The 26,998-nt window shown below is 38.6% G+C and overlaps 2 protein-coding genes across 2 annotated transcripts; both read left to right on the forward strand.

The window, feature by feature from the left end:
* The first annotated feature begins 6,342 nt into the window (after positions 1 to 6,342).
* LOC131334662 (hydroxyproline O-galactosyltransferase GALT3-like) lies at positions 6,343 to 8,376 on the forward strand. The gene has a single exon (XM_058369794.1). It carries the CDS (start codon positions 6,430 to 6,432, stop codon positions 7,393 to 7,395), a length of 966 nt encoding a protein of 321 aa, XP_058225777.1. The 5' UTR covers positions 6,343 to 6,429; the 3' UTR covers positions 7,396 to 8,376.
* Positions 8,377 to 14,044: 5,668 nt separating this feature from the next.
* On the forward strand, positions 14,045 to 24,307 carry LOC131334661 (protein AUXIN RESPONSE 4). The gene is made up of 2 exons (XM_058369793.1): positions 14,045 to 15,343; positions 23,802 to 24,307. Exons 1-2 carry the CDS (start codon positions 14,165 to 14,167, stop codon positions 24,060 to 24,062), a joined length of 1,440 nt encoding a protein of 479 aa, XP_058225776.1. The 5' UTR covers positions 14,045 to 14,164; the 3' UTR covers positions 24,063 to 24,307.
* Positions 24,308 to 26,998: the final 2,691 nt, after the last annotated feature.

Consider the following 26,998-nt stretch of genomic DNA (forward strand, 5'->3'; position numbering starts at 1 on the left):
CATCGATTAATTGTTATATTGTGGAACTGCTAACTATAGTGTATGGGGTTAGACGGTTAGTAGGGTTGAAATTATCTACTGAGTTTTAAAACTCATTATAGTGCTGTTGGGCTCACCTTTCATGCCAGGTAATAAGGAGACTGAAGAATTGAATCCTCTACAAGATGGTCAGTATCAAGTTGAGGATCTCGTAGCTAAGGAAGGGAAATTTGTAGAGTCTTGGATGTTTTACCCTTAGAAGTTTTGTTAATTTGAAATACTGTTATTGGGAAAAATACTTATTATTTGATTTCCAAAAGTGTTATCATATTTGTCAAATTTTATTTTATTTTTGTTGAGTTGTAAGACAATTAAGTAGTTTTGAATTTAGTATTTGAGATTTTCGCTGCTAAACTCTGTTTAATAAAATTTCATTTTTTAAATCAATTTTATGAATTATTAAATCAATTAAAAATAATTTAATTAATGTGTTCAAAAATCAGGGCGTTACAACATAGTAATAGAGCCTCGCCTTGGGCAAAGTGGTGGGTAGGATGCGCTTTGCTGCCACGGACCCCAGGGGAGGTTGCTGGGCCTGTGCAACGAGGACGTTGCATCCCTAAAGGGGGTAGATTGCGACACTCCACTTTTCGGTGGCCGGTGGTACTACAGGATAGCAGGCTCCATCCGGACGAGAGGGAACAAGTCATGGTTTATAAGAAAAGATCCCTCCTACTTGTACAAGGCCTTTTAAAGCCGTAAGGGTGGACCAAAGTCAATAGAAACTTCATAGTTAAGCGTGTTCATCCTGGGGTAGTCTAGGAATGAGTGACTTACTGGGAAGTCTATGGGCTTTATGCGTCCAAAGCGAAAAATATTGTACAAAGATGAAGCGAGTCGTTATAGTTCAATTCCTATAAGCCCTCTCTCCCAAGTTCCCTAAGATAGCGTAGATTAAGATTAATGAATGGAAAAAAAAAAACTGATTGTTAATAGCTTTGTTTTCTTTTTCTTTTTCAAATTCACTTATTGTACTTGCACTATTTTTGTCATATAGTTGTAGGTGGAATTTTAGTAGCTGGAGTACTCGATGATGGGAGCAGAGCGGGGGCATTGTTGCATGGTTGTTTAAAGGTTCTAATTGTCTTCAGGTATGGGCAATGCGATAAAGGCCCATGTTAGGGTTATTGTTTTTTCGCATAGTTCGAACTGTTGGACAAGGTATTGAGAAATTGCAAGTGAGTCCAGTATTTATTTGTGTATGCTTGTAACGCCCCGACTTTCCGAAAACAATATAAAATAAAATCTTAAGAAAATTTGCTAAATAAATATAATTTTTCAAAATAAAGTTTAGCTATTACAATCACAAGATAAATTTACTGATTCAAAATATATTAACTTCAGAGCTGACTCTAGGCTTGATACAAATCCGAAGAATACTCGATCTTCGTTCCTGATATTCTTTCCGTGTTGAACTGCAACATCCTTGAATCCTCTCCATTGAATCCTGCACCCACTGGCAAATTGATCGCCGAAGCAACCGATTTGCCAGGATACAGACGTATCCGTGAGTGATAAATCACCCTGTAACACCCCGTCCCACATCAGAAGTCTACATGGATGATCTTGGGCATATAACAAATCTTGTGGGCTACTACTAGTACCTTGTGCTTAAGCTTTTAGGCCATGTGGTGTGGCTTGTGGATCAAAATCAAGGTACTGGGCCAGTGGTCTGCTCGGGGCGTTACAGGTGGTATCAAAGCCAGGTTGTACACGACCATGTGGGCCTTGGAGTTTGGTTTGATTTGGTTGTTGGTTTGATTTGTATTGATGATAATAGTGCTCAACCCCTCGCGAGGGCGCGAGGCTATAAAGTTGGGGAGATTGTAACACCCCGTCCCACATCAGAAGTCTACATGGATGATCTTGGGCATATAACAAATCTTGTGGGCTACTACTAGTACCTTGTGCTTAAGCTTTTAGGCCATGTGGTGTGGCTTGTGGATCAAAATCAAGGTACTGGGCCAGTGGTCTGCTCGGGGCGTTACAACCCAGTAGAATAATCCAACCCAACTACCCCTCTTACTCTACAGCTAGCAAGCAACATGATAATAAAGATGCGAAAAGTAGAACAGAGATTCACAAATATCAATTTATTACTATTCATTATTCTAATGTGAAATCTAAGATCTCCTCCACGGGATCTTTCCTCCCCAACCGCTAGCCATGCTCGGTCCCATGAGATTCCTTCCCTTTGCTGTCGCAGATACACCTAAGTTATGTACCGAGTATGCATCCCAATAACTACAACAAGAGGAAAGCTTATCATGCTTGAATCACGACTAGAGTTCGCTTATCTTATGTACCACTTCACAAACCACATCACAATCACCACTGGACACCCGCCAGTATATCAATTCATCACTGGACACCCGCCAGTCTATCAATTTATCACTGGACACCCGCCAGTTCATTTTCATCACATCTCAAAATCACGCATGCAGGCAATCTAAAAATAAAAACTTTACAGTTTATCCATTATCTAGCATCGTCTAGATGAATTCTATTTCGCAATACCATCTCATATCTCTAGGGTCCAATCTAGCATTTAAATCAAGTATCGGCACAATATGCAATTAATCAATAATAATTAAAACAATTAATAAGTAATGAAATCACGCAACTTTTTATGGATCGGTCGTTGTCCTTAATCTTGTATGGTCACAATATCAATGATAAAGTAAGAGTTTTAAAAGAAATTAAAAGGAAAATTTTCTGGGTTCTTATTAATTAATTCTAAGATAATAGATTAATTAAAAACTAATTTAAATACATTAATTAGATAAAAATATTAAAATATTTATCATGACCTTAATAAGAGTCCTAAAGGTCTTATGCAACCAGTTGAGTGTCAAAAATTGGGTTCGGAGGGCCGCAAGATTATTTTAAATAAAAAGATTTAATAAAAATTGTTAAAAGTAAAATAAATGGATAATAACTTATTTAATGAATAAGATAGGTCAAAGTTAACAACATTTCATCCTTGGAAGGTAAAAAGTCTAAATAAAATTATTCGAGAATTTATAATAAGGTTTATAAGGTCGTAAGGTAATTTTAATTGAAAACACTGTAAAAATAATAATAAATAGTAAATTAAATTTAAAAAATATGAAATTAACAAGATAACATCTTTGAGGTGTGAGGAATTTAGAAAAAATAGTTCGGGTATTAAAAATATTGTTTGGAAGGTCGCAATTATTTTTCGTTTATAAAACCTTGAAAGATAACGAATAAATAATTAATAAATATCTAAATAAATAAATAAATTATGATTTTAACAAGGTATGATCTTTGAGGTGTTAAAAGTCTAGAAAATATAGTTCGGGGGTCAAAAACAGTGTTCGGGAGGTTGCAAAGTTGTTTCGAAACGTTTAAAACCAACTCAATCTACCAGATAAATTAAACTGATATAATTAATACGTTTTATACTAAAATGGTATTACATTGTAAAAAAATAATATCAATTCAGTAGTTTTGCATAATATTAATATCAGAAAGATTGTAAAAGAAATATCATAAGGGTCATCTTCTTCGTAAATAATTACAAATAAAGTATCAGGCTCAAAAATAATATCATATTGGTGAATACGGCAGAAAACGCGCAGCGAACCATATTTTTTTCATTCAGGGCATAGGGTTAAGCATATAAACACTTAATATACTTGGAGAAGAGATTGGATAGGATTATAGTGCCTTGAATCGGATCGAATTGATTTAAAAACGAATCTTGAATTTTGGAGAAGAAGACTTCGGGTTCTTTGATCGGGAGACTTTGGGATCGGATTGAGGCTTGTTTGGGGATGCTACGAGTAGTAGGAAGAAATTGGAATGGTCGAATTGAGTTTCGGTTGGGTCTTGGTACGAAACCCACCTTTCTCTCTCTAAAACTCCATGGATTGGAGCTTGATTTTCTCTGGTTTTTCTCTCTCTTTTGGACTGGTGAGGCATGGAGAATATTGTGGTGTAAATTTCGTGGGTCAATGGGGAGGGGTTATATAGGTAAATTGGAAGAGGTTGGATAATAGTGAATTTAATGGAGTTGGGTTCATGGAATTTGGAATGGACGAATTTGGCTTGATGTTAGGGTTAGGGAGAAAGTAGAGACTTAGTAGGAGATGAAGAGATGGAAGAGGTGTGCATGCATGCAAATTGAAAAAAAATAAAATAGGATAAGATAATTATATTTGCATATATCTTTTTAAGAAAAAGAATTAGTTTTATTATTAATAATATTTTTTAAATAATTAGTCGATTACTATAGACTATATGATTAAAAATAATTTCTTTATTAAAAAAAATTAGAGCAAAAATTCGGGTCGTTACAATGCTGATTGTTTAAGGAGTGCCTTCAAGTACGAACATGCGCTAGTAATTATATATGAAAAGACAAGATATGCTTAATTTTTGTTATAGGACCCATTATATAATTTTTTTCCCCAAATCAAAAGAATTGAATATCTAATTTCCTAATCACTTGAGTTTCCATGCTAAAAAAATCTAAAATTGAAATAAATTCATTTATGCTTATTGGAATTTAAATTTTCATTATTTAAGGCTTAGTTTTTAGTTTAACATTTACATTAACACTTATTCTTTAGATGTTGGTGCCTTTTATTATTTTAGCTGAAAATCGTACAAAATTATTTAATTTTGAGACATGTCTAGTTGTGACTTAAGGCATTTTTCAATGTATGATTTGGCTAGTTTTATCATTTCTGTAATTATGAAGGTATTGAAAATGTCTTCAATTTTGTTAATGAATTAAATACGTAGTTCATGCACAACATTGACAAGTATATAATTTTTTTGTACATGTTGAAAAAATCAAAGGATCTTAATGTATAGTGTCAACTCGAAGATGACACGATTTTAGGTTGGGTTAGATAGTGTCAAGATATTTGATACGCTTATCTTAACAGGTGATTTGCTACAAATTTGAAAAGACACAAAATCTGAAATAACACGATACAATTCCTACCCCTAGAATTAATAGAAATGCTGAAGTGTACGTGAGTTGACAGAGAGCCATTTTTGTATACAAGTTGTGTATATGAATTACAAGCAGACAGAGAGCTGAAGTGTACGTGGGAGTATTTGTCATTAGGTGCCTTGACTTAAAAAAACGCATCTTTAACATTGGTAATTGTAAATAAATGCAATCATGATTATAATACAGTATTTCTTCATCTCCACGTTATAATAGGTCATTAGGTGCCGTCCTCGATCGGGACCTTGACTTAAAAACGCATTTTTAATATTAGTAATATACATTGTAAATAAATGCAATTATGATTATAATACTGTATTTCTTAATTTCCACGCTATATGTTACCTTCCATGCGGACCATGCCCTCCCATTGAGGGACGGACCCAGCATAAAGCACATAAGGGTCACATGCCCCCATTGAATGATGGAATTTTTTTCCCTGCGGTTGACATTGTGGACTGGTTTGTGTGATAATTCTTTCAGTTTCGTTTCTCCTACGTCTCTCTCCCTCTGTCTCCATACACACTCCTATAATAAAGGCTTTTGATTGGACTTCACATGCTCTCTCTCTCCCTCTCTCTCTCTCTCTCTCTCCATACACGTACAACCCATTAGGGCTTTTGATTGACTTTCTATTTGCAATTGAATGTTTTACTAATATTTGGTCAGAGATGGATATATTGTATCTATATATATTGTTAAATTTTCTTCAAAAAAATTGTACATTTTTTTAAATGTAAGTAAATAAAATTGGATTTTTTTACTCAGACGGAGTACTTTGTTAAATAGACTTGGACTCTTGATTCATCTTTTGATCGTCTGGAAGATTTTTATTTACTTTTTTAACTCAATGATGGGTATCATGTATGTTTTTTTTTTTTTTTTTTCTGGTCAAACGGAAATTCTTATCATGTATTTTTAGTTTTACATGATATTCCTTAAGGTTATGTGTCCCCATTCTTCGTAAATTTTGGGTCTGCCATTGTTCCCAATACCATTTCCGTTGTAGTACTATTTTTCCCAATTGTTTTATTAGAACTCTTGTGGTGATGTTGGTTAAAAATTTAATTGTTTTTTTGTTATTTCCACGTTAACTTTCTTTTGGGATGGAAGTTTATGTAGTTGTCTCAATGGTACGAAATCGCCTAATCTCGGTGTGAATGATCTACTTAAGCTGCTTTTTATAGGACCCGAAAGGAGAATAGTTGAAATGCACCTAAACTTGCTCATTAAAGATATTCCATGATCTTTCCACTACTTACCCTGATAGAAAAATTCATTAGGTCTACTTAAGAGATTCCATGATCTTTCCACTACCCATATATATAGATTATATCTCTCTTCTAACCAAACTCTTTAATTTCTCTCTTTATATTTCACACCCTTTGATTTCACATAATACCATGAAGGCCACAATGCCAAATGACAGGCAATTGATCATCCTCGCCTCTATCTTCTTCATTCTTTTCCTCTGCATCTTAGCCTCAACCAAAGTCAAAGAAATCCGATTCGAAAGTTTGCTGAAGTATGGTGGATTTGCTCTCTCAAAAGCACAATTCCATTCACACAACTCATCTTTACCCAATTCTCTCGGAGAAAATTCGTCGTCGTCGGACGACATCCGAATCCTCCTCGGAATTCTAACCCTTCCTGAACAATACGATCGCCGCCACTTTCTCCGCCTCATCTACGGCACGCAATCTCCGGTGGGCGCGAAAGTCGAAGTCAAGTTCGTCTTTTGCAATCTAACCACAAAAGATCAGAAATATTTAGTTGCGCTAGAAATAATGCGCTACGACGACATTATGATACTCAACTGCAAAGAGAACATGAACGAAGGCAAGACTTACACTTACTTCTCGAGTTTGCCAGAGATGCTGAACGAGGAAAACAAACCATACCCCCCTTACCACTACGTGCTCAAATCAGACGACGACACGTACTTTAGGTTGGCAAACCTAGTGGAGTCATTGAGGGTGCTGCCGAGAGAAGACTTGTACTATGGTTTTGTGATTCCATGCGAAAGCATGGACCCTTTTAACCAATACATGTCTGGAATGGGATATTTGGTTTCTTGGGACATAGTTGAGTGGATTCGGGTTTCGGACATTCCCAAGAGTCGCCTGGAAGGCCCCGAAGACATGGTTCTCGGCACGTGGCTTCGCGATGGCCATCGGGCGAAGAACAGGTTCAATGCAAAATGGTCAATGTACGATTTTCCGGAGCCGGCCACACAGTGCACGCACGAGCTCTGGCCAGATACGGTGGCGGTTCACCAGTTGAAGTATCTGGACAGGTGGTTTCGTACCTTGGATTACTTTAATGTCACGAAGGCTTTGAAGCCTTCCAAACTCTATCATATCCCTTAGTTACACTATCTTGACCTTGTGTAGCCGACCCTAACTCTCTCCCCCTCTCTGTTAACCCTTTTAATTGGATATTGACAAGTGCTTGATCTAACAATTCAATTTTTCAAAATTTAATTGCCTAGCTAGGGTGAACACCATTATTCTCTTAGGAGTCTCTTCAAAAAAGTAATATCCTAGCAATTTATCACCATTTATTGCTAACTACATAATTGTTTTGGTAACCTGGAGAAACATGCCAGTGCCAAGCTGATTTACGTATCAATTTTGTTCTTTCAAGTAACCTATGACCAACGACTTTTTTCCATTAACCAGCATTACTTTTTTTTCCGCTGTAATGTGAACTTGACCGGGGCCTCGGGGCTCTCTCTAGAAATTTCCAAACTCGCCAACAGCCCTTCTCTTCCTTCCCCTCCCCCCTTTCTCAGGCGGCGGGAGAGGAGGGATCCTTCCCCTTTGATCTCTCTCCCTCTATTCTCTTCTCTCCACCGTCGAACTGTCTTCTCTCTCAATCCCGCCACTGAAGTACGGACGTCCATTGGGAAATTTTTAGCCAAATTATTTTTTGGCGACGTTTCGAGGCTTCGGTTTCAGTGATTGTGGGTAAAATGTTGTCCACCACCGTTCTTAGCCTCCACCTTCTTAGATCTGTGACCTAACGCCGTCTACCGCGTTTGCTAGTCAACCACCTCCCAATGATGTGATCCTATTTTGTGAAGCAGTGGTCGTGGTTACAAGTCTATCAAGGTGGTTGCGAAAGAATGACGGTGGATGTCTCGGTGGTGCTTCTTTTATTTTCTTATTTGTTTTAATAATGTCCTCATTTGGGGGGTTTCTTCTCATTCTGTAGGGCGCTTATACGCTCTTTATGTTGGAGTGTCTGATTTGTGGACTCCCAACCTTCTCCTATGGGAATCTTTTGATAAATGCTACCTCTCAACTTTTGGCAAAAAAAAAAAAAAATGGAAAAACATATTTGGGAAACAACTTTCTTTGCTACACTTTGGTCCTTATGGTATGTGAGAAATGATTATGTGTTTAATAATGCTGTCATTAGAGTGGGGGAAGTTGGGGAGCTTATTAAAACTAGAATCGCGATGTGGGTGAAGTCAAAGTTTAATATTAAAGTATATACGGTGGAGGATTTTAAGGGCTATCTTGATGGAATCCGTAAGGTGAAATTATAGTTCTTGTTTATAAGGTGTTATTACATCTAATTCTCTGTTAGATGCTTGTTTGTGTTTATGTTTTCTTTCGAGGTCAAGTAAGTGTTATGTTTTTCTCGTTCCTTCTTGATCTACTCTTTTCGAGCTTATAAAAGTTTCGTTTGCCGAGAAAAAAAATAATAGTAACTTATTTAGTCCAACATATAACATTTTCACCCTCATACATTCTTCTAATATCAATATGATACCCTACAAAATTAGGTTTATTTATTCATCTTAAGTTCTTCATGGGCCTCATTGTAGCCATTAATGTCTAGGGAAGATTAGGTTTATTTATTCATCTTAAGTTCTTCATAGGCCTCTCTCATTATAGCCATTAATGTCTAGGGAAGATTAGGTTTATTTATTCATCTTAAGTTCTTCATGGATCTCTCTCATTGTAGCCATTAATGTCTAGGGAAGACCAGACCAAGCCTACTACTAGTGTATTTATAGGATTATGGGATTATTTATTGTGCTGACCAATTTAGATGCCTCCAACCCACATCACATCTCTGAAAATTCCTAAAAAATAGTACTAACAAGCAGGAGTAGTGGATTTCAGGCTATGCGTTCTTTTGCACTTAATTTAAAATGAGTTGGTTTGTCATTATTTGAAATTTTTTTACATTTGTTAGTTTTACGCTAAGCTTTTGTGGATTATTGATTCGTCTCGATGAGAAAAATTAAAAAAGTAAAAAAATTGTACTTTTATCCAAGTATTTTGAGAAATAACCATTTTAGCAGAAAAAGTAAAATAAATTGAATTATTTTGAGAAATAAGTAGTTATTTCCCGAAATATTTCGATCTAGGTTGATCTGAAGCGAAATCTCAGAGCCAATTGGAAGCAAGTCGTAGAGCAAAATCGGAGAGAGAGAGAGAGAGAGAGAGAGAGAGAGAGAGAGAGAGAGAGAGAGAGAGAGAGAGAGAGAGAGAGAGAGAGAGAGAGAGAGAGAGAGATTTGACAATTTGATGTTTGGGGGTATAAAAATTATATCGCACTCCAGGGTAGAGTTTGAGGTAAATAAAATTTGCGTCATTTCATAATGCGAATTATTTCCTGTTTTCCTAGACCATAGGTAAAAATCCTATGTTTGAATATGTATGTCATTGTTGTTGAAAAAGTCACCAAAAGAAAAAGAAACAAAGCAACGAAGTTATGCAAACTTTAATCAAATATGAAGTCGTATTTGACCAAATTAACCATCTTCCATGACTACAAAAGATAAATCCTTGCATGTACAACTTAATGCCATCCTAATATAGAAATCCTTGCATTGTCTCGATCGTGGCGTACCAAGTGATATATATCTGCAGTGGGCGAGATTTATTACATGATTGGATCTCTGGATGGCTTAGTGGGGGTTGCTATTTCCCCTACTCTTTCCTCCACCGACTACATGGCCGTTGTACGGGAACTTATATATGGACACGGCTTCAAGTGGGAGCTAGTCAATCCTAGGGATGGTCCGTCTTGCCACTGTTGATGAGAAAATTTTCTATTCAACGGTTATTATTTGTAACTCCTCTCTTATATAGTTTGAGAAAGGGTTTGTGGTTGTCGGAGGCTACGGGAGTGTGTTGTCTACCCCTTCTCCACTCCCGGGGACTGTACCACGGTCTATTCGGTTTACGTATATATATGCTGTCTATGTTGCCTTGGTTGGCAAGATAATCCTCTCGAAAAAGTTCATGAGGATCAAACCCAGGATCACTCTAAGGGGTTGTTTGATATCTCATATTCAGCACTTAAAACTGAAACAATTAAGTAATAATTTATTAAGTAGGTTTGATAACCACATTTTACATTTCTTAACAGATTAAGTGTCACTTAAAATATAGTGTAAAAAGTTGATAAAAATTAAGTAGCTTTGAGCTACTTAATTCTGACTGAATTCTTATATGCTTCCATTCCACCACCACCACCACCACCACCGTCATCACTCAACCACCACTACACCACCATCACCACAACCGCCACCACTCCCACCACTCTACCACCATCACTACTTCACTACCACCACAACCATCACTATTCCACTACCACGCTACCGCCGCCGCCACCACCACTCCACCACCATCACTCCACCACCACCACCACCACAACGCTACCACTACCACCACCACTACTCCACTCCACTCCACCCTCACCACTATCACTTCACCACCACCACCACAACCATTACCACCCACCAATAGTACACTCCACCACCATCACTCCACCACAACCACCACTACCACACCATCCCAACCACGCCGTCGCCACCGCCACCACTGCACCACCATCATTCCACCGTCACTATCACACCACCATCTCTCCACCGCCACCACCCTCACCACTACTATTCCATATCCACCGCCACCACAATCATAAAAATTAAAGAGAATTAGAACTAAAATTTATTCATTAATTTTAATTTAGTGCTTAATATGTTTATCAAACAGTTCTTCAACTTAAAAAATTCAGCATTCAACTTTCAGTACTTAACTTTTCAGCTTTCAGTTTCAGTTTTCAGTTTTATCAAACAGCCCCTAAATCCTCATCTGAGTTTAGCAGTATTTGGCGGCTCTGACTCTGGTTCTTCACCCTACTCATTGTCGCCCTCCTATTCTACTTACATCATTGCCATCTTCGGATTCTTCATAATCCTCAACTAGTTTGTTTTGGTTAGATTGAGGATGGTTGCATTTAGGGAATGACCATATATTAGGACGATGCAGTTTCCCTTAAAAAAAAATTCATTAACAATTTGAACCGAAACTTCCCAGATGTTTCTCTCATCTAGTAATGTGAAACTTTTTTTTTTTTTAGGTAGTGGCCTTGGGAATGTGCAGAATCTGCCTGGCTATCAGTAAACCTGAGCGCTCATGTCTCTATCTGGAGTGCTCAAGAAAACTTTGCAGAAGTAGGAGAATTAAGGTCACGGTTTTTTAATTTCTGATGGTCATTTTAGGGGAGGGGTGGACACCTAAGGTTGGGTATTGGAAGAGATTGTAATTTTTTTTTTTCCATTCGTTAATCCTAATATAAACTATCCTAGAGGAATTGGGGGAGGGAATGAAGCTTATGGGGATCGAACCCCGCCTATGTGCATTGGAATATGTAGGGAGGCCAACTACATTGCGTATTGGAAGAGATGTTCGAATGGTATTGTGTTTTTGTGTATCTATCCATCACTGAATGTTTTTCATCATTGAACTACTTTCTCATACTAACTGATGATTAGTAGCTCAATTATTTACTAATCTTGATTTCTAATATACGATTTTCTTTTTCTTGTAAAATTTGTGTTCACAACCCAGCCTATTTATATATGCATGGTTTCTTCCCTAAATACACACACCTCCACAAACAAAAAATACTAGTCGTCCAAAACATAAAGGATTGTCTCCATGTCGTCTCATCCATGAATTGGGGATGGTGCTGTGCAGTGTTGTGCGCAGCGCTGTGTTGAGCACCTCCGAGCCGTCGGATCGTGCATCCGACGGCTCGGATCTCATCTCGGTAATGAATGGCTCTCGATCGTTGGTTGTTGAAATGAGATTCGAGCCGTCAGATGCATAATCCGAAGGCTCGGAGGTGCACAGCACAGTGCTGTGCACCGCACGGCACAGCACAACACCAACCCGAAGTCCCACATCCATGACATCATTTTCTATTATGTTTACATCTTATAAATGTTTGATTCACCCATTTTACCCTTATTAAATTTGAATACAACCACAGCACCAATCCGAAGTCTCTCATTCTTCTTTTTTATGTTTCGCAATAACAGGCCATTCAAATTTATCATTTTTGTTTGCCAATGTGATAAAGTTATTTTATATTGTATATTTATCGTATTTGTTTACCTTTGTTTATAGTAATTTATTGCATCCAATTAATGTTAAATCAGAATCGATTTTGATAAATTCATCACGATTGTTTTGCATATATTCATGGTAAATGTATTATATACAAGTATGCTATATTCAGCTTCAACAAATTACGATATAGTTGGTTCAACACCAAAATCAACAAAATTATGGTCAATTAAAGAGGAGTAATACATTTTCAACTTATCATACTGTACCAATAGAAAATCTATCATGATTTATGGTCATGCCAAAGTTCTCATAATTGATATATACCGCAACTGTGGGTAATACAATATGCCAAACTTATCATAATCGATTTTTTTTTTCTTTTCTGAGATGCGTAACCATGCCTTAGAGAGTGCTTCGTCTTCCTTATTAGTCCAATTCGGATTCCTTCCCCTTTGTGGTACTTGACCCTTTTTCTTGTTTTGCTTCGTAAAACCTTGCAAATCAATATTTTGGGATGATTGGTGAGATGAAAATTGAGATTGTTGTGAAGAAAATTGTTGAAATGGAGTGAATAGGAATATTCTAAATTTACAAAATATTGAGAGATGGATTCGAAATCAAGGTGTAGAGAGTTAATTTGGTGAGAATTCAATCGGTGAGGGTTTAACTGTTGAGAATTTAGTTTTTTTTTTTTGCCATAGTTTATATACATTAGTGAGATTTAGCGGAGGGTTAGTAATCTTTCATTTTGAAAAATTCCTTCCAACGTTAATTTTGTTTCCATGGAGAGGAGGAGTGTTTTTGTTGCAACAACTCATTTTGTTTTTGAAAACCTCACATTTTATCCTAGAAATTCAAAAAACAAATAAAATTTGGGCCCACATACCTCTCTCCCAACGTCAACTTTGTTTCCGGGCAAAAAGGACATTGCTTTGCATTTCGAAACCTCACATTTTATATCAAAAAAAATGAAAACAATTTTTGTATTTGAAAATTGGATCCACAAAATTTAATAAGTACATAAAAAGGTGGCTAAATGTATAAGAGAGGTATGGAGTGGTAGTTTTGGACTAGTATTTTTAAATCATTGGAGTTACTATTTTTCTCTTATTCACACGTTTTTCTATACTCCATAAAAATGGAAAGTGCACTTTTTTTTTTAAATCAGGATGGGAAGTGCACTTTTTCTCTGTTTGGAACTTAAGAAAAGAAAAAGAAAAGAAAGAAAAAGTAAAAAATTTTCCCTCCTATTATTTGGTTGAGAGAAAAAAAGAGAAAAATATTTTGAGAATAGTAAATTTTTCCTTATTTTTTTTAATTTTCCTTTAATTTAATTTTATTTTACTTTATTTTTTTTTTCTTAGGTTTCAAACATAGCCAAATCAGGATGGGAAGTGCACTTAATGGTCCCTCTCGGCCCCGTTCCAGAAACCTTCTTAAAAAATAAACAGCTTATTTTATATTTTTAAATTTAAAAATAATGTAAATAAAAAATATTTTTTCAATTTTATTTTACATCGTATAAAAGATCTCGATCTTTCAAACAAGATTCATATTGTATAATTTTAAATTTCAATAAAATTATAATTTTTAAATTTAAAATTATCTTTTTAAAAAATAATGACTTTTTTCCCGTTCTGCAACCGGCTCTCACTCCCCGCTCTCTCTCTCTCGTCCCCATTTCCACCCACCGAAGTCCGATCTGAACAGAGTCTGCATACCCTCCTAAAATCCTCCACAATCTTTCCAACCCAAACCTATGGCACTCATAACCGAAGAAGAACCACAAGCCCCACCACCAAACCCCGCCAAACCCTCACAAAGCCCACCTCCCCCTCCCACCCCCACTCCCACTCCCACTCCAAACCCATTCACTTTCTGGTTCCACTTCACCCTCCTAGTCTCTCTCCTCACCACCCTCCTCGTCTCTCTCTCTACCCTCTCCCCACAAGACCCCAAATCCTGGTTCCTCTCTCTCCCCACCAACCTCCGCTCCCACTACTCCAAGGGTCGAACCATCAAGGTCCAAATTACCCCTAACCTCCCCCCCATTGAAGTCTTCACCATCCAAAGTGGCCCTATCAAGTCAGACAGTGTGCTCTTTGTGCACGGCTTGGGATGCAGTTCTTATTCTTTTAGGAAAACCATTGAGTTTCTGGGGCGGAGAGGCCTAAATGCCATTGCCATCGATTTGCCCGGTTCTGGGTTTTCGGATAAATCAATAGCGGTTGTGGAAGAGGGATCGGGCGGGGGTTTAACGAGGGTTTGGGAGGTTTATAGTGAGATTAGAGAGAAGGGTTTGTTTTGGGGGTTTGATCAGCTGGTTGAAAAGGGGCATGTGGATTTCGAAGGAAATGATGTTAGGGTTAGGAAGAGAGAGGTTGTTAAGGCTATTGAATTGGGTAGTGAAGAGATGGGGAGGGTTTTGGGGCAAGTGGTTGATTCCATGGGATTAGCACCTGTGGATTTGGTTTTACATGATTCGGCATTAGGGTTGGGCGCGAATTGGGTGTTGGAAAATCCGGGGTTGGTGAGGAGTATAACACTTCTCGACACCACATCGATTTCCACGGCTTTGCCTTTGTGGGTATTGCGAACGGTGGTGGTTAGGGAACTTGTTTTGGGGTTTAGGTTTGTGTTTGGGAGGGTCCTTGAGTTGTGCTGTTCAAAACCGGTTGGTGGGGGTTCCGACTCGGAGGCTCATAGGATTCTTTTGAAGGGAAGGGATGGGAGGAGATCGGTCGTGGGGATGGGAATGAAGATGAATTGTAGTTTTGATTTGGTGGAATGGGGTAGTTCAGAGGGGGTGAAGGGTTTGCCGATGCAAGTGGTTTGGTCTAGTGGTTGGTCTAAGGAATGGAGCGAGGAGGGCCGCAGGGTTGCCAGTGCGCTCCCGCAGGCATCATTTGTCACACATTCTGGTGGACGCTGGCCTCAGGTGATGATCATAATTCCTTTTTTCTTCCCCATTTCGATTTGTGTTTGTGATCAATATTATGAATTCATATGATTGACTGCATTTTGTTGCACTTGCCGATAATTGTTTGGATGATATTACATCTTTTGTTTTCAATAAAATGATGGGTTTGATGTTGCTTCTTTAAATTGTCATCCTTCCTATACTTGGGGGTTTTTATGACTTGTAATGGGTTTCTGGACTTAATGCTTCGCAAATGCCAGTTGCCAATGAAGCCATTGTATGATAGGAGGTACTGGTTGATTAGGTTCGAACGCTAACTTTTGTACTTATACATGATGAATTTCACATATGGAAAACCTCTGCTGGGTATGGAAGTCTGGCATATTTTGGCCCTTTGGGAAAGCTCTACGTGCAATACTCTGTCTTGTATTGGATTACAAATTATGGCCAGAATTAGGAAATACAGATATTGGGCTATTGCAAGGAGGAAAATGGTGGCTTGGCTTCTACCGTCTAACATGGAGTAAGGGTGAAGTATGGGCAGTCCCTGTTTCTAACAAAAGAAAACGGTTAGCTTTAATATGGTTTTCCCTGTCATTACTCTCAGAACCTCAAATTGAGAAAGGATGCCTTGCCAGTCATGTTTTCTGACATAAATTAATCAGCGAAAGCAGTAGATGTAATCTAATAATTTTAGGAGGCTGAAGTTCCTTTAAAACAGTTGAAGCTGATAGTTGGGATAGATCAATGGAAGTTTCAGTGGGATGCCATAGACACCTTGCTTTTTGTTTCTTGATCATTTGGCTGTGTCATCGCCTTGCACTTACTTCTCATCAAAGGAAAATATATTTTTCACCATTTCAAAATTGTCATGGAGTCAGCCCTTGCTTTGTTGATGATCTCACCTTTTGGAGGTTGTATTTTCAAACAAGAAGTGCTTCCCATAAGCATATACATAGCTTCAGGATCTGTTTGTTGATGTGTGAATTAGTTGTTTGTTGATGTGTGAATTAGTTACTTCCAGAACTTCGTTGGCCACAACAACGCAAGTATTGTGTTGGGCACATGTTTTTTATTCTGTTCATATGTTTCCGTTTGTTCCAGCAGCATAATATACGTGTTCTGTGTTCTATTTTGTGTGAAGAATGTTTTCCTTTGTTTTTCTTTACATTTTTTCTTGCTCCTATTACTTTAACACCATATATTAGCATAGACCCTTAAGAAGTTGACATAAACGAAAGCCCATAAAGAAAGACACAAAAAGTATTCTGTCTTCCTTGTTCCATGTGGAGGTTCTGATCTCTTGCATTTGGTTTCTATTATCAACATTCTGCAAGGCTCTTTCTAGTGTGCTTTAGATGGAGACAAATGTCGTTCCAATTCCCAAGCTTCCAAAGAGGTTTGCTCTAGCAGTGATCATGTTTATAAACAACAAATAATAATATCACGTCCGATGGAAACGACACGATGAAAACTATCAATAAATTCCCTTCCTTTTTGGTAAAAACCAATCTCGGAATTGCATGTTCATCTTTAGGTTTTTGGTCGAATTCCTATTTCATTGGTGGATGATTCCAAGTCATATGACAGGTACGCATGAGTGCACGACCACGAGTAAGATATGCCGGGTGCAACATTTTTGGTGGATTCGTATATTTATGATTCATGACAGGCTTACTGTCCCTCAAATATGACATAGATTACCTTTGTTGGAACTATTACATGGCCTTCTGTAGAACTCAACTTTCAAAAAGCTACCACTTGAGCTGAGGGTGCCTTCACACTTTTATGTAATACACATTACTTTTGTAACTGCCTAACTGGCGATACAGCGCTTCGTTTCACTATTCTCCCTCGCGCCCTGCAGTACTCCAGCTCTAGAACATGTTGCGTACTCATGGTTAGGACTTAAACACCAAAAGCTAGCGCTTGAGGTGAGGGTGCCTTCGCACTTTATATTGCACATTACTTTTCTAACTGAGTTATGGCTTTGCTTTATAAGTAGACCTTCCCTCGTGCACAACACGCTGACTTGGCAGTGCGGGCCTGGGACATGCACCATGCACATTTCTGGAGTACTCCAGCTTTGGAACATGTTGAACAGTCATGGTTAGTACTAACCCACTCCAAAAGCCAGCTCTTGTGGTGAGGGTCCACTCTGTCTTATATATTGCACATGGGTTTTTTGTATGCAGGCAATGTGAGACTTGCTTTGTAGTAACATGATGCGGCACCTGTTGATTGGTTAAGACAAAGAAACACCCACTTTCAAACCTAAAACAAAGCCTATAGAGGTCTACATTACGCGAGAAAAGTTCTTAGGCTCCATTCGGTTCACTTGCTTATTTGCTTAAGGCTGCGTTCTTTTATACTTATCTTAAAATAAGTTGGCTAGTCATCATTTGAATTTTTTTTGCCCTTGTTAGTTTTGCGCCAAACTTTTGTGGATTATTGATCCGTCTCGACGAGAGGAACAGGAAAAGTAAAAAAAATTTACTTTTACCCAAATATTTTGGGAAATAACCACTTATATCTCAAAATAAGTCAACTTATTTCACTTTTTTTGCTAAAAAGTGGTTATTTCTCAAAATACTTGGGTAGAAGCTATGAAGCACCGACACCTCTAGAGGTCGAGGTATCGCAGTGTCGGACACGGGGACACCGCGGGGACATGTTCCCATAATTTAATTTGAATTTTTCACGGGGACACCGATGGGGACACGGCAGGGGCCAAATTGCAATTTAAAAAAAAGAGGGGCCAAACTGTAATTTTTGAAAAAATTGGGGGTCAAACTGTAATTTTTTTAAAAATTTTTGGGTGCCAAACTATAATTAATTAATTATTTATATATATAAATAAATAAATATACACATGGCGTGTCCCCCGCCGTGTCCGTGTCCCCATTTTTTTAGAATTTCCGTGTCCCGGTGTCCGTGTCCGTGTCGGTGCATCATCGGGTAGAAAAAAAAAAATTACTTTTCCTGTTCCTCTCCTCAAGACGAATCAATAATCCACAAAAGTTTGACATAAAACTAACAAATGCCAAAAAAAATTCAAATAATGACAAACCAACTTATTTTAAGATAACGCAGCCTAAAATAAACAAAAGCAAGACTTAACATAACCAAAAGTCCTTTGGCTACTCGTTTACTTATATGCTCGTTCTAGTTGACAGGTTGAGCAAGCTAGCATAAGGAGTCAGCCAAACTATCTCAATTGCTTAAGGCTGACCAAATGGGTCCTTAGTCTAGAGAAAAGTGACCATGTGATTGGTGAGAGTGTTGATTTTTAGAGTTGGGTTATTGTTGGCTGCTTCTTTCACTTTTTATTTGGGAGACAAGTGTATTTTCTTCAGAATGCTGAAATAGGACTAGTAGTTGCTTATATCTGGATGTGATCTTCTTTGAACTGTTAGGATTTGGTATTTTGTATCCAAGAACTAGCGTAGCCCTTTGCAAGGGTAAGCCTTACATTCGCATCTGTTATTTTCCTTCTATTGCTTCTCCTCGCGGAATCTTGAGTACAGTCTCATTGTCAGTGTCAATGTTCCAAAAAGTATGCTTAGGCATGGACGAAGCGACATGCAGGTCATTAGATTGAGGTGAGGGTGGCAAAGTGCAGGTGAAGCACATAAAGCGTGCACCTTGGGGCTATGCGCATGAAGCGCGCGCTTTATTTTTGACTTTGCAAGGTCTCTCATACTTAATCAGAGCCGGCTTATTTTGGTGTATCCAACCCTTAATTGGGCCCAATGCACAAAATCAAAGCTTGGCTTGTTAAAATCCCTGAGCCCCGTTCGTTTTGGGATTTTGGATTTGGATTTGGATTTGTAGGTAATAAGTGTAGAGATATTGAGTAATGATTGGAAATAGGGGTAATGATTGGAGAGAGATAGAGAGAAAAATGAGAGTAATAATTGGAGAGAAATAGCATAATGATTAGAATCCAAAATCCAAAACCCTTAAACGAACGGGGTCTAATATTTCTCCATTCAGCAGTCTTCTCTCTTCTCTCTTCAGTCACACTTCAGAGCTTGGCTTGGACTTCTATGTTCAATCACAATACAGAGGTTACTCTCTTCCTCCTCATCTTCTTCTTCCATCTCAGTTTGTTCTGGTTTAAAAACTCTATTCTTCTCCTCGTCCTCATTGTTATCATCTTAAACTGTATTCTTCCGTCACACTTACAGGGGTTGGTTCTTCTTTTAATCTCTGCTCCTCGACATCTTCTTTTGACTCATATGCTTCTCATCTCTTGATGAAAGAAGATGACACTTTTAGTGATTTGGATGATTACCAGGCATGCATGGCAGCAGAGATGACTGTTATTTGACTACAATACTTTATTATGTTTCCAAAGCTAAACGTTTAGACATTAGCATTTGATAGATGGATGGATGTTATGCTTTTTGTTAGTATGCACTCTTTCCTTTGAGATGTTCTCTATGTATATGTTAGGTTAATCTTTATGAACTTAGTTACACTGTTAGCCCCCATGTTTACAGTAATAATATATTTAACCCTAGAAAAATTTACTAAAAATTACACATATACGTCCCGTGGTGTGCCGCATACGTTTCTAGCCATGTTCCCCCGCATGTCCCCATGTCCAATACGCAGACACGGCGATCTCTAGGAGTGTCGGTACTTTATAGTCTGCGACCCTAACGTACCATCGATCAAATGGTAGGCAGTTTGCTTTTAGCTACGAGAAGTTCTCCTAGATTAGTTTGATTCATAGTTTTATATTGTTTTCCTAGATCAAGTGTCTCTGAAAAAGTAGTAGAACTATGATTGAGAGCATTGTTGGGTGGGCCCCTCCTTGTTGGTGGGTTTCACAAGGGACTTATAATTAGGTCCAAGAAGTTACGGGTTATCTTGTCATTTGATAAATAGCAAAGGGGGATCTTGTAATTACAAAGGAAACTTAGAAGAGACTTTGTCTCAATCGTTTTCTATTGCCACAAAAACAAAGAGCATGAGAGAAAGGAAGAAAAAAAGAAAGGGTTTTGCGCCAATTTCAAGCCAAGATCCGATGATGAGTTCTCATCCGATCTTGATGAACTTTTAGTATCTTCTACAACTTGACGAGCTCTAAGCATTGATCGGAGCAGATTGTCAAGTTTCTCTTGGAATCTAAGGGTTTGGGATACCCGTGACCTAAACTTGTACTCTTTTGTTGTTTTGTTGAAATCCACCTTAATCTCCTCCTCTCGACTTGGGGGTGGGGGTGGGGTTTCAACCAACTTTGCTTGGGAACAGAAAACAAATGGGTAAGAGAGCTCTTAAGAATAACTGGGTCTATCGACTTAGGAGGAAGAGAAAAGCTCACAACCTTGGTACAAGGCAAGGTTGACTGTGAAGGGTTTTGGCTAGAAAAAGGGGATTGACTTGAAATTTTTCTCCCGGTGGTGAAGATGTTGTCTATACCGGTTGTTCTCAAGTTGGCCACTAGTTTGAATCTAGAGATTGAGCAACTTATGCAAAGACAACTTTTCTTCATGGTGACATGGAGGAAGAAATTTACATCGAACAACCGGGAGGGTTCAAAGTCAAAGGCAAGGAGAACTTGGTTTGTAAACTAAAGAAGGACTTGCATGGGCTAAAGCCTGAAGTAAGCACTACGACAATGGTACAAGAAGTTTGATTCATTCATGGTTGAACATGGGTATAAAAGGACGGTGAGCAAAGCCTGACATATGTGGATGATATGTTGATCATTGTGTGTTTATGAAGAAATTCTTCGACGGTGACTTCATCATTCTATTGCTTTATGTGGATGATGCGTTGATCGTTGGCCATGATGCGAGCAAAACTGAGAAGTTGAAAAAGAGCTTGGTAAATCCTTTGCTATGAAGAAATTGGGTCCTGCAAAGCAAATGCTTGGCAAGGCTAAAAAGGTTTATTGAGAAGGTGTTAGAAAGGTACATTGAGAAGGTGCTAGAAAGGTTTAACATGAGCAAGGCTAAACTGATTGGCACTCCACTTGCTAATCATTTCAAACTTAGTCCAAGCAAAGTCCGGCAAGTGAGAAGGAAAAAAATTGAAATGAAGAATGGTCCATATGCATCGGCAGTTGGCTCTTTGATGTATGCTATGGTATACTAGGCCCGACATATCTGATGCGGTTGGTGTGGTAAGTAGATTTCTTTTTAATCCAGGGAAGGATCATTGGGATGTAGTAAAATGGATTTTCCATTATCTCTGAGGTACTTCCAAAATTTGTTTATGTTTTGGAAATGGTAGGCCTATGTTACAAGGCTATACGGATGCAGACATGGTGGGGAATGTTGATTCCAGAAAATTCACTTCGGGCTACTTGATGACTTATTCAGGGGAGCCATATCTTGGCAGTCCAAGTTACAGAAATGTGTAGTGTTATCTACCACTGAGGCCTAGTACATTGCAGTGGCAGAGGGTTGTAAGAATATGCTATGGATGAAGCTTCATTAAGAATTGGGCTTTTAACAAGAGAGGTATGTTCTCTATTGTGACAATCAAAGTGCTATTTCAACTTACCATTCACGATCAAAGCCCATTGATATGCGATACCATTGGATTCATGATGTGTTGGATGGAAAATCTTACAACTTGAGTTAGTTAATATGGATAAGAATGGGGTCTGATATGATGACTAAAAGTTTGCCCAAAGAGAGGCTTTTGTTTTGTTGTCCCCAAGCGGGGTTGGTTGAACCTCCCACCTAAGTCGGGAGGGGGAGATTAAGGTGGATTTCAATAAAACAACAAAAGAGTACAAGTTTAGGTCTCACCAAAGTTAGTATCCCAAACCTTTAGATTTCGAGTGAAACTTGACAGTCCGTTCTGATGAGTACGTAGAGCTCGTCAAGTTGTAGAACATACTGAAATTTCATCAAGATCGAGTGAGAAATGGTTGTCGAATCTTGGCTTGAAGTTGGAGCAAAACCCTTCCCCTTTTTCTTCCTTTCCCTCGTGCCTTATGTTTTCCTGGCAGTAGAAGATGATTGAGAGTTGAGACAGAAAGTCTCTTTTAAGTTTCCTTTGCAATTGTTGACACAATTACAAGATCCCCCTTTGTTTATCAAATAACAAGGTAACTCATAACTTCTTGGACCTATTAATAATAGGTCCTTTGTGGAACCCACCAAAAAGGAGGGACCCACCCAACAAGCATTTACTTGGGTTTCATGGGGTACTACATGAATAATATAGTTATTAAAGGCAAAAGGATGTGGTGGGTCGTGTTTGAGGTGTACACGAATCCTTGCTGTGAATTAGTGTTCAATCACTTGAAGTCTCATTGCCATTAAGTTTGCTTCTTCGGCGTTAAGCTCAAGCTGATTGTGTTGAAGTAGGCAATTTCTGATTTGATAAGTTAGCATATTGACATCTATCATGGTTTATGGTACTTTTAACTCCAAGGGGTTGACGTGGTAGTCATGGCCTAGGACTAAGGAATTTGCTCCCTATTAAGTTCTCAAGTTTGAAACCTCCTAGGCGCTATCAACTCCTTTGGGGAAAGTTCATATGAGGCTTTGCTCTGGCTTTAATTACCTTAGTGGATGGTGGGATTGGAAATCCCAGGATAAGTTGAGGTGCGCATAAGCTTGCTTGAACATCTCAACAATAACAAATCCGATCTAGTCCCCATCATTGTGGGAATGGGCGGGGAGGATTAGACCTAACTTTTGGCAATATATACACAAAGTGGCTGCTCTCAGAATACCACTGAAACAGTGACCTCCCTATACCTCCAAGAACTGAGGATATTTGTCTAATTGAGTTATAAAAAGAAAAAGTCTGTGGTGCACGGATGTTTGTCTACACGTCACGGATGTTTGTCTACACGTCTCATTTAATTCCACGTCCAAGGACTCAGGGACACGACGAAAGATTCATGTTTCTTAACCTACTGGCTCATACAGCATTTCATGTGTAATATGCGAGTATTTTTGCGTAATATATTGTAAACTTAATAGAGACACGAGTTTGTTTTGGATGTCCGGTTACACATGCCAGACACATATATGTCCTTACCCCGATGTGGAGTATCCAATGCGGGAGCTCCGCCTTTACGAGAGTCAATGTAACATCCGTCTATCATGGACCTTGATACTGCCTAAGACAATCAAAATGGAGTCACATACTTGGTTGTTATCCTGAAATTATGTGCATGTAAATGCAAATACTTTTCATCCAAGCAAGAAATGTGGGTATTCTCTGTGTTGATTTTGCAAATATGCATTTAGGATGATTTTTGTTAAAATCTGCATTTGTAATGACTCCAAGACTCGCACTTTTTGATGCCAGGGAAATGTCGTTTTTCTGTACATTATTGGGAGTTCGAAATGTATGTTTGACTCTGATAATTTTTTGTAAATTGGCTGATATTTCCTGTACATGTAAGTTAGCTATAGAAATGTTGGGTTCCAGTTATTGTATCTTGCATATTATTGCTGTCAAAATTTTCTAAAAGCCGAATGCTTTTGTGTTTTAGGATGATGCAGCTGATATAGCTGAAAGCATTTTTCAGTTTTTGTCCGCATTGCCAAAGTCAGTTAGACAAAGCGATGAAGAGCCAATACCTGACCATATACAGAAGATGATCGACGAATCAAGAGGCAGTGACCATCACCATCCCCACCCTCATCATGATGTTCTTGGTGGCCATGAACATGATCACGGTCATGGTCATGATCATGCTCACGCTGCTGGTTATATGGATGCATATGGACTTGGTCAGGGATGGGCAAGTTGAGGTCTTTCACGTATGGTTTCTCTTTTTACCGCCGGTGATGATTTTTCTGTCTATCCCGGAAGTTTGTTAATTTGAACGAAACAAAGTTGTGTTTAAAGTATGTTGTGTATTAGGGTTTTGTTTGTAGTTGATATTTCAGGATCCAAATCATCTTCTGGTTTGCCAATCATTGAGGGTCGATTTTTCTCAACCTCTTTGTAGTTTTACTCTCTTCTTTGTATATATTCTGATGCTGTTGGGCAAAATTTAGCGCACATCATAGTAGGGGTTTAGCTTTGGATATTGGTTTTTTTTTTGGGACCCCTGGAGCTTAGATTTGCGTAAAATGATTTGCTGCTTTGAGTTATTGAATTATGATATGTGAAGTCAGAAGCGTGATCGTGGTGAGAGCACCGTAGGTTCCACGGACATCCAACCTCTCCAGCAAGCCAACCAGAAGATGATTTGGATCTTGTAACTAACCCCCTCTTTTTCTGCGACTATCCAACCTCTGGAGATCTTCTCCAGTAACGTCTAGCCTTTTCTCTGTCGTCGTTCCCGGCGTCCTCTCCAGCTAGCCAACCATGTCGCAACAATCAGCCAACAGGTATCCCAGTCGTACAAGACTTCGGATCATCACAACGTTAGGAGCAGAAATGGAAAAACTTCATGCCGTTGTCAATTGCCGTTTCTTATTTTCAGAATCCCACCCCGCAATCTTCCGATCTCCTAATTTCTCGCTGGACACTGTATTTGCAAAAATCTCAAACAATTTTTGTGTGGAGGGAAACTATTTGTAACGCCTCCAATTTTGGGTACGTTAAATGAGGCATTTATTATATAATAAAGAGAGTCTGGCTCATTATTACATCATAAATACATCATAAGGAAAGGGTACATTTATTCAACAAGAAAGGAAACTAGGGTTCCTAACACTACTCTGCTTGCTCTTCCATCCTAGCAAGCTCCTCTGCTCCAAAAGCTTCCACGGTGTACATCTTATCCTGTTCATCTAAGGAGTCTGACACATTATACCAGCGTCGCCACCTATATAATATGTCAGGGTCACCAAAAGGTAACACCGTGAGCTACAACGCTCAATAGAACAAACTCATACCCGCTAACCCATAACTTACAAACAACAGGTTATACAATCATCGATTTCCACATGATACATGTATATACAGCTAACAATGACACATCCACATTCGTTAATCATCTATCGTTGGTGTCCAAGATTTCCGTGTTTCTCCTACGCGACTCATCGTAGACCGTGTCAACATTTCAACCTTTCAAAATCATTTGTATTGGCCCCGCACCGCGGATAACCAAGCTACACACCCAACCTTTCAAAATCATTTGCATTGGCTCCGTACCGCGGATAACCAAGCTACACACCCAACCTCGGTTCCGCCGTTCCGGTCTCCCGAGTATCCTCACAATGGTTCCGCCGCACCGGGTTCCCATTGGCACACAATTGCATTGGCTCCGTAACGCGGATAACCAAGCCACACACCCAACCTCGGTTCCGCCGTTCCGGTCTCCCGAGTATCCTCACAATGGTTCCGCCGCACCGGGTTCCCATTGGCACACAAAACACACACCACACAACGGGCTACCATGTCCGGCCACATTGCGGTTTCCAAAACATTTCATCTTTTTAAAACACGCCTTTTCGTTAACCACACCCTAGGTGTCATGTTTCTAACTTTCTCGATTTCCGTGTCACGTTTTCATGCATAGACTCCGCGGTAGGACTTTTTTACAAACATAAATCATTCATTGAAATCTTGAAACTAACTAGCAAGATCATCCAATTCTATATTAATAATCATGCTCATAACCATTCAAAGATCAAAATATGAATACTTCAATCAAGCGTTAAAATCTTCTTTTTCGAAAATCGTTCTATCTTACTTTTTGAGAAATTCGATACAACATATGTTTATTTAAGACAAAGTCATTTATCTAACATGCTCATACCTCCATTAGTGAGATAAACTTATTGACAATCATGCATTTTAAACGATAGATAACCTTATCTACTTGAAACTAAACAATAGATAACCTTATCTACTTAAGGAAAACAATAAGGATATTGATACTTTGAATCAATAGCATTCTATTATCTAACGTACGATTCTATACGTAGAGTTTAGGGAACAAGGGGTTATACTTATACTTAGGGAAGTGAGTAGAGAAAATCTACATGATCGTAATGTCATTTCAAGATTTTTGTAAAACGAGCTTGCTAATTATTCTTAATACTTTAACTTGCCTTATCATAAACAAAAATGACTAAAGTTATACTAGGGAGAATGAGTAGAGATTTATCTACCTTGATCCGAAACTTAGTCGGGGCCGAATAAGCTAGTTGGAAGATTTTCTACGGGCGGTGAACTTGCAAATCTGGACCGAACTTTGGATGGCAGTAACTTGGTCAATATTTGGCCGAATACGATCGTTATTGGGTCGAAGTTGAAGCTCTCGAAGTGCTCTACGACTTTCGTGAAGGAAGTTGATCCTAGAAACTACTTTAGGTAGGAGAAAAATGGTGATAAAGGAGAAGACAGTATGCTGTCTGGAAATAGAAATCCGAGATTTTTACTGAACTTCGGATGCCGATATCTTTGTCATTTCTTTGCCGATTGGGATGGTTCTTGGGTCTAACTTGAAGGTTTCGAAGTGCTCTACAACTTTTCCGAAGGGCGTTGGTTCTAAAAACTAGCCTAAGCAGGGGAAAACTGAGGATTTACGAAGGGCAGTAGGCTGCCTGGAAAAACAGAAATGGTTTCTAGAGAGAAGTGAGAGCAAGAAGTGAAGGTGTGAGTTGAATGGAAGGCATGGGGTGCTATTTATAGCCAACACTTGAGCTCCTCCTCCCTCCTCTATGGCCGGCCCCCCCTTCTCTCCTTCCTCCCATGGATTTGCTCCATTGTCATGTCCAATCAAGCTTG

This window comes from Rhododendron vialii, chromosome 7a, assembly GCF_030253575.1.
Source record: "Rhododendron vialii isolate Sample 1 chromosome 7a, ASM3025357v1".
In the NCBI taxonomy this organism is placed as follows: domain Eukaryota; kingdom Viridiplantae; phylum Streptophyta; class Magnoliopsida; order Ericales; family Ericaceae; genus Rhododendron; species Rhododendron vialii.